Source organism: Pseudorasbora parva, chromosome 2, assembly GCF_024679245.1.
Source record: "Pseudorasbora parva isolate DD20220531a chromosome 2, ASM2467924v1, whole genome shotgun sequence".
Taxonomy (NCBI): Eukaryota; Metazoa; Chordata; class Actinopteri; order Cypriniformes; family Gobionidae; genus Pseudorasbora; species Pseudorasbora parva.
The window spans coordinates 7,993,183-8,001,659 of record NC_090173.1 but is presented as its reverse complement, the minus strand read 5'-3'; the positions used below and the strand labels follow the sequence as shown (position 1 = coordinate 8,001,659).

General features: G+C 44.0%; 1 protein-coding gene across 1 annotated transcript; it reads right to left on the bottom strand.

The window, feature by feature from the left end:
- Window positions 1–1,378: 1,378 nt before the first annotated feature.
- On the bottom strand, window positions 1,379–2,989 carry LOC137048450 (uncharacterized PE-PGRS family protein PE_PGRS46-like). Its single transcript, XM_067426621.1, has one exon. The coding sequence runs from the start codon at window positions 2,987–2,989 to the stop codon at window positions 1,379–1,381; it is 1,611 nt and encodes a 536-aa protein (XP_067282722.1).
- Between the last annotated feature and the right edge of the window lie 5,488 nt (window positions 2,990–8,477).

The following is an 8,477-nucleotide window of genomic DNA, read 5'->3' as shown; positions in this document are numbered from 1 at the left end:
TTTAGATCCCCATAGAGAATCCCTATTAACCCTTTGACTTGAAAAGTCAAGGGTTAAGAGCCCAACTAAAGCAAACACTGATCCCCATCATGGTGACTTCAAACTAAACATTTTCAATATGACATCAACATCTACACCTCTGTTAATTCTCAATAAGAGCTTCTGTAGATAACAGAGAGACATCTATTTAGCAACTGTTATAAGTGTAACCATGACCAGATATTGTCATTAAACCCTTTCAATTACAAATACTGTGCTAACTAGGTATGATGTGGTATTATAATGTACCTCTATTGCAATACAATATCGTCACACTATAGCAATGCTCTCCCACATATTTTGCTATTGTAACTGCACTTATTTACGTTGATGGTATAAGTTGCAGTGGGTCCTAGATGGTTACATTTTTCCCAGGAATCCCAGTTTGTGCTGAATACAGTGTAATGACACTTTTGCCATTAATATGTTTATAAGAAAGTGAAAAAAAGCGCAAATACCAGAGCATGACAAAACATCTGGAATGTGACTGGAATGAAATGTTGAGGGACTAGTAATGCCAAGCTGTTCTTCAGAGAATGATTTCCTCATTCATTTTTAAGGGTATCGTTTTAACTCCCATTCAGTTAAACAGGTGCGCAAGATTGTTGAAAATCTAAACTGGTAGAAAGCCAGCTAACATTTTTTTTTTTTTTTACATTCTGTTTTGGTTATCGGAATGTGAAAAGGTTCTTGATGTGAATGGAATGATTTCTTCTCGGTTGGTATGGTGTTTCTAAAATGCTTTCAACATTCAACATTCAACATTCTTTCAATGTTTCAACTTAATTTTAATTAACGGCTAACATTCTAGTAACGTTGATTTGTAACATTCCAAGAACACAAACATGTCCAGTTTTCTTAAAGGCACGACATGTAGCATTTTTAGATTTGAATCTCCAAAAAACACTAATAGCAGTAAAACTTTACAATACGGGTGGACTTATAACCATTAATTCATGCTTAAAGGACCACTCCATGTTTTTTTGAAAATAGGCTTATTTTCCAACTCCCCTAGAGTTAGACAGTTGAGTTTTACCGTTTTTGAATCCATTCAGCCGATCTCCAGGTCTGACAGTAGCACTTTTAGCGTAGCTTAGCAGTTTTTTTTACTCACTTTTTCCCGATATGGCTAGGAACTATATTTCAATAATAATAAATAAATAATAATACATTTTATTTGTATTGCACTTTACATTTGGAACTAATCTCAAAGTGCTACAGTTAAGATAATTTAAAAAATGATAAAATACTAATTGATCTAATAATTAAAAGTCATACGTTCTCCTAAAAATAAATGTTTTTAGTCTTTTTTTAAAAGTCTCAAGAGCTTGAGGTGCCCTCAGATGGTCGGGTAGGGCATTCCAAATCCGAGGAGCGGCAGAACAGAGAGCAGGGAGACTGGAAATGGGCTTTTGATTTTGCAAGCCTCCCGTCCCGCCCTGGTCTGTCCCTCCTGTCCCGTTCCGCCCTGGTCTGTCCCTCCCATCCCCTTCCCATTCCGCCCTGGTCTGTCCCTCCCTTCCCGCCCTCCCGTCCCGCCCTGGTCTGTCCCTCCCATCCCGCCCTCCCGTTCCGCCCTGGTCTGTCCCTCCCATCCCGCCCTCCTGTTCCGCCCTGGTCTGTCCCTCCCATCCCGCCCTCCCGTTCCGCCCTGGTCTGTCCCTCCCATCCCGCCCTCCTGTTCCGCCCTGGTCTGTCCCTCCCATCCCGCCCTCCCGTTCCACCCTGGTCTGTCCCTCCCATCCCGCCCTCCCGTTCCACCCTGGTCTGTCCCTCCCATCCCGCCCTCCCGTTCCGCCCTGGTCTGTCCCTCCCATCCCGCCCTCCCGTCCCATCCTCCCGTCCCGTCCTGGTCTGTCCCTCCCATCCCGCCCACCCGTTTCGCCCTGGTCTGTCCCTCCCGTTCCACCCTGGTCTGTCCCTCCCGTTCCGCCATGGTCTGTCCCTCCCGTCCCGCCCTCCCGTTCCGCCCTGGTCTGTCCCTCCAGTCCCGTCCCGCCCTCCCGTTCCGCCCTGCTCTGTCCCTGCCGTTCCGCCTTCCCGTTCCGCCCTGCTCTGTCCCTCCCGTTCCGCCCTCCCGTTCCGCCCTGCTCTGTCCCTGCCGTTCCGCCTTCCCGTTCCGCCCTGGTCTGTCCCTCCAGTCCCGTTCCACCCTCCCGTTCCGCCCTGCTCTGTCCCTCCCGTTCCGCCTTCCCGTTCCGCCCTGGTCTGTCCCTCCAGTCCGGTTCCGCCTTCCCGTTCCGCCCTGGTCTGTCCCTCCCGTCCCGTCCCGCCCTGCTCTGTCCCTCCCGTCCCGCCTTCCCATTCTGCCCTGCTCTGTCCCTCCCGTCCTGCCCTGCTCTGTCCCTCCCGTCCCGCCCTCCCGTTCCGCCCTGGTCTGTCCCTCCAGTCCTGCCCTCCCGTTCCGCCCTGGTCTGTCCCTCCAGTCCCGCCCTCCCGTTCCGCCCTGGTCTGTCCCTCCAGTCCCGCCCCCCCGTTCCGCCCTGGTCTGTCCCTCCAGTCCCGCCCCCCCGTTCCGCCCTGGTCTGTCCCTCCAGTCCCGCCCTCCCGTTCGGCCCTGGTCTGTCCCTCCAGTCCCGCCCTCCCGTTCCGCCCTGCTCTGTCCCTCCAGTCCCGCCCTCCCGTTCCGCCCTGGTCTGTCCCTCCAGTCCCGCCCCCCCGTTCCGCCCTGGTCTGTCCCTCCAGTCCCGCCCTCCCGTTCCGCCCTGCTCTGTCCCTCCCGTCCCGCCCTCCCGTTCCGCCCTGCTCTGTCCCTCCAGTCCCGCTCTCCCGTTCCGCCCTGCTCTGTCCCTCCCGTCCCGCCCTCCCGTTCCGCCCTGGTCTGTCCCTCCAGTCCCGCCCTCCCGTTCCGCCCTGGTCTGTCCCTCCCGTCCCGTCCCGCCCTGGTCTGTCCCTCCCATCCCGCTCTCCCGTTCCACCCTGGTCTGTCCCTCCCGAAATCTTTTCTCATAATAACGAGATCTTATGTTGTTTTGACAACATCTTTTCTCGTAATAACGAGATGTTATGTCATAAAAACTACATAATTTTCTCGTAACAACAAGATGTTATGTCATAAAAACAACATCCTTTTCTTATTAAAACAACATATATTTTTTCCTAATTAGGACGTCTTGTATGATGTGTACAAAATATGCCTTGGAGAATTTATAAAGCACGTGCCTTTGTCACACTTCCATGTTTGAAAAGCAGAAGCAAGCTCAGCATAATCTTCTGCTGCCTGTATGTGTGGCAGTGCCCATAGCAAGAAATTGTTTTACTTTATTGATGTAGCTTACAGTTCATAACAGTTCGCCATCTTCTAAATGAATCACTCGATGATTTTATTTTAAAAACAGTGAAGTTCATAACAGATCGCCATCTTCTAAATGAATCACTCGATGATTTTATTCTAAAAACAGTGAAGTCCATGAACTCTACTACCAGTATTTTAGATCCGGTTCCCTGCTCGGTTATTATGAACTGCCTTGCATCAATCTGCCCTTTTATGACTTCGATTGTTAACCTCTCATTGATTTCTGGAATTGTTTCTCCAGAACTAAAAATAGCTGCCATTACACCAGTCCCTAAGAAGACTGGCTGTGATGTTTCTGATTTGGCTAACTACAGGCCTATTTCTAACCTCCCATTCTTGGCTAAAGTTCTTGAGCGTGTTGTGGCTACTCAGTTAAAGGGGGGGTGAAACACTCAGTTTCAGTCAATCTCATGTCAATCTTGAGTACCTATAGAGTAGTATTGCATCCTTCATATCTCCGAAAAGTCTTTAGTTTTATCATATTTATAAAAGAAATATGGGCTGTACCGAGTCTTTCCGGAAAAAACCGAGCGCCTGGAGGCGTATCGTGTGGGCGGAGCTAAAGAATGACAAGAGCGCAAAGCGGTGACGTCCTCAAGCGTGGAGAAACCCATCTATCTCAGCTAATACAGATAATGATCCACAATCAAATCTGAGGCAGAAATAAATTGAACAGGAGAAACGGCAACATCAGGACGTCTGTCTCTGTGGTATGTAAGTTACTGTATTTAATGGCCTCTCCACATTTCTGTGTGTTTACTCGCAGAGTATGAGGACATGATTCGGTTTATGGACTATTGTATGCGACTAGACCTTAGAAGTAGCAAGCAGAACGGTTTTGCACGTCAGAGTCAGACTAGTGTAACGTTATACAGAACAACAATGGAGTAACCGTTAGCGCATTTGAATGACGAAGCACGCGATCGTATCGTTTACTGATGTTTACTCATGCGACGGTAGCCAATAGCAGAGACATTTGAAGTTGATTTACTCACCGGCATCTTCCAAAGCAGGACCGCTCTGTCAAAAACACACTTCTTTGGTATGATTTGGTGAAGTCCTGTGACAGCAGTGACCGTGGAAATCCACTTTGCGACGCGACTGAAGCGATGCCTTGAAGCTTCCCGTCATTTCTGCGTTCAAATCGGTTCAAATGCAGCGCTGCCTTCCCGGGGCGCGACATAAGTGTTCACGGACGACTGGATCTGCACCTGAGAGACTGTTTACAGCGTGCATTTCCTCTCTCTCCCTCTAGTTACGCGCGCGCGCACCCTTCCGGGAGAAGAGCCCATACAGCCCATACAAGGACCTTCCGCTCTATTTAACGTCAAGCCGACCCATACTCGAAAAAAACTCGCCGAAACTTGTGAGAAACCGGAAGAAGTATTTTTAACACAGAAATACTCCATCAAACGTCCAACATTAGTTTTTGAAACTTTGTCTATGTTTAGGATGGGAATCCAAGTCTTTAAAGGTGTAAAAAGCTCAGTATGCATGAAACAGCATTTCACCCCCCCTTTAAATAATCACCTTGAACTGAACAGTCTCCTTGAACCTTTTCAATCTGGGTTTCGAAGAGGGCATAGTACTGAAACCACTTTAATCAGGGTCGTAAATGATCTTCTTATTGCGGCTGATTCCGGAGCATGCAGTATTTTGGTCTTATTAGACCTCAGTGCTGCTTTTGAAACTATATGTCATTCTGTTCTGCTTGACAGGCTGGAAAATTGGTTGGGTCTTTCTGGAGCTGTCCTTAATTGGTTTCGGTCCTATTTAACAAATCGTGCCCAGTTCGTTGGCTTGGATGTGAATGTTGTTTTAGACTGGGACACAAGTCATACAAAGCAATGCTACCATAGTACATCGTTTATCACCCAAGTGCGAATATAGATATTTGGATTTGTGTAGAATGAGAGAGGAGCAAGTTTCTCTGGTTTCAGTTTCACTTTAGGCATTCGTCTAGGCTTTAAAATAAAAATAGTTTGAAGGCTAATGAATGGCGTAATTTATATATATATATATATATATATATATATTTACATTTACATTTACATTTATATTTTTAACTCAGTGTTACAAAGGCACATAGGCTATATCAGTTCTCTAATGTGGATAAATGCATATTTTGTAGCTACAAATCTAGACATTTTCACGTTCCCATAACAAGATTTGAATCATTGAAAATATTGTTAGCAGGGTTTCTACCACTATATATGTATTTTCAGCAATCTTGAGAACTTGTCTAACTTGATGGGAAGGAAAAAAATAAAAATTAAACACAGAAATATTTTTCTAAAGAACTGTTTGATAATACTAGTTCCTCAACATTTCATTCCAAACAATCTTCAAGGATTACAGATCCTCTCTATCATTATGTACAGGTCCTTCTAAAAAAATTAGCATATTGTGATAAAGTTCATTATTTTCCATAATGTAATGATAAAAATTAAACTTTCATATATTTTAGATTCATTGCACACCAACTGAAATATTTCAGGTCTTTTATTGTTTTAATACTGATGATTTTGGCATACAGCTCATGAAAACCCAAAATTCCTATCTCAAATAATTATCATATTTTATCCAACCAATAAAAGAAAGGGGTTTTTAATACAAAAAAAGTCAACCTTCAAATAATTATGTTCAGTTATGCACTCAATACTTTGTGGGGAATCCTTTTGCAGAAATGACTGCTTCAATGCGGTGAGGCATGGAGGCGATCAGCCTGTGGCACTGCTGAGGTGTTCTGGAGGCCCAGGATGCTTCGATAGCAGCCTTAAGCGCATCCAGAGTGTTGGGTCTTGCGTCTCTCAGCTTTCTCTTCACAATATTCCACAGATTCTCTATGGGGTTCAGGTCAGGAGAGTTGGCAGGCCAATTGAGCACAGTAATACCATGGTCAGTAAACCATTTACCAGTGGTTTTGGCACTGTGAGCTGGTGCCAGGTCCTGCTGAAAAAACAAATCTTCATCTCCATAAAGCTTTTCAGCAGATGGAAGCATGAAGTGCTCCCAAATCTCCTGATAGCTAGCTGCATTGACCCTGTCCTTGATAAAACACAGTGGACCAACACCAGCAGCTGACATGGCACTCCAGACCATCACTGACTGTGGGGACTTGACACTGGACTTCAGGCATTTTGGCATTTCCTTCTCCCCAGTCTTCCTCCAGACTCTGGCACCTTGATTTCCGAATGACATGAAAAATTTGCTTTCATCTGAAAAAAGTACTTTGGACCACTGAGCAACAGTCCAGTGCTGCTTCTCTGTAGCCCAAAAGTGTCTTGACCTGAGGAATGCGGCACCTGTAGCCCATTTCCTGCACACGCCTGTACACGGTGGCTCTGGATGTTTCTACTCCAGACTCAGTCCACTGCTTCCGCAGGTCCCCCAAGGTCTGGAATCGGTCCTTCTCCACAATCTTCCTCAGGGTTCGGTCACCTCTTCTCGTTGTGCAGCGTTTTTTGCCACACTTTTTCCTTCCCACAGACTTCCCGCTGAGGTGCCTTGATACAGCACTCTGGGAACAGCCTATTCGTTCAGAAATGTCTTTCTGTGTCTTACCCTCTCGCTTGAGGGTGTCAATGATGGCCTTCTGGACAGCAGTCAGGTCGGCAGTCTTACCCATGATTGCGGTTTTGAGTAATGAACCAGGCTGGGAGTTTTTAAAAGCCTCAGGAATCTTTTGCAGGCGTTTAGAGTTCATTAGTTGATTCAGATGATTAGGTTAATAGCTCGTTAAGAGAACCTTTTCATGATATGCTAAAAAAATTTCAGTACATGCAAAAAGTTGACTTTGGCTCAAATCAGCTCAAAGACTTCCGCACCACAGTAAATAACACAGAAACACTTTCACTTGCGCACTGCTATGACAGGTTATTTTAAGAATGTGAAACACTTTTCACATCCACGTATAAATAGACACGATTTACAGAGACGTTCACAGACGCAGCTCAAGACGAATTGATGATACAAAGATGGAGGACTTCAAAGCTCAGGTTTGACTTAATTTATTTTACAACTATATATATACTATATATATTGCTGGTGAAGTTGTTTTATTGAACATTTTATTTGAAGTCACCATTATGATCATTAATGTCATCTGGTTGGTACTTGGACCTTGATTTTTATTAAATGTGTTACCTTTTTGCCCGTGCAGCAGTCACAAAAACACTTAAGAAAAATTATAAATTAGACCACTTTTAAAAATTGGCCTCATTAATGAATAAATACTTATTGTAATCTGAGTAATTCAGATTGTAGAGTAGAATCTGTGTTCATTGTAACAATACATTTATGATAATTTTGGAACTGCATTTGCCACTTTATACCAGCTGTAAGGGCGGTTCGCCTGTACATTATGTACATTTCTCGTCTATTAGGCAAGACAGGGCAAGTTTATTTGTAAAGCACATTTCATACCTAAAGGCAATTCAAAGTGCTTACACAGAAATTATTAAAATAGTGATAACATAGGCATGAGAAATAAGATTACGATGTGTAAGAAATTAAAATTTAAAATCAAGGATAATTAAAAAAATATATAATAATAAAATGGTCAAATACACAATAGTGGTCTGAAATAAAAATAAAACATCCTTCAATTTACAGTCTACATACATGTACCATCTTAATTAGATCTCAAACACGTTCATAACATCCATTTCAATCACTATTCCCTGATTTTTACTCAAGAACCTTCTTGTTAAACCCATTTTCACTCATCATACCTTTCCACAGATTTCCAAATACTCAAACATTTTTGTCAAACTTGCTATTTCAATCAAACCCAGTTTTCACTCATCATATTTAACTCAAATGAACACATACAATACCAATAACCAAATATAAGAACAAAGGTAAACTAAAACAGTTATACAAAGAAATATAGCTGCAAACAGCAATTGTCGGGGCCAAGTGAAATGAAGACAATAAGACATGCCAGCATAGCTAGCTAGGAGTATAAGACCAACTGCAACAATGAACAGTTGGAGACCTATTAAGTTGATTCGGTCTGTGTTCTGTTACATACGGTCAGGACTCACAAGCTCAGCTGCTTTGCTGAACAAATGAACTGCTGTGCTGTGAGCTGTGAGCTTGTACATTTTAAACATTCAAAAGTTTTTATGCACAGTTGTAA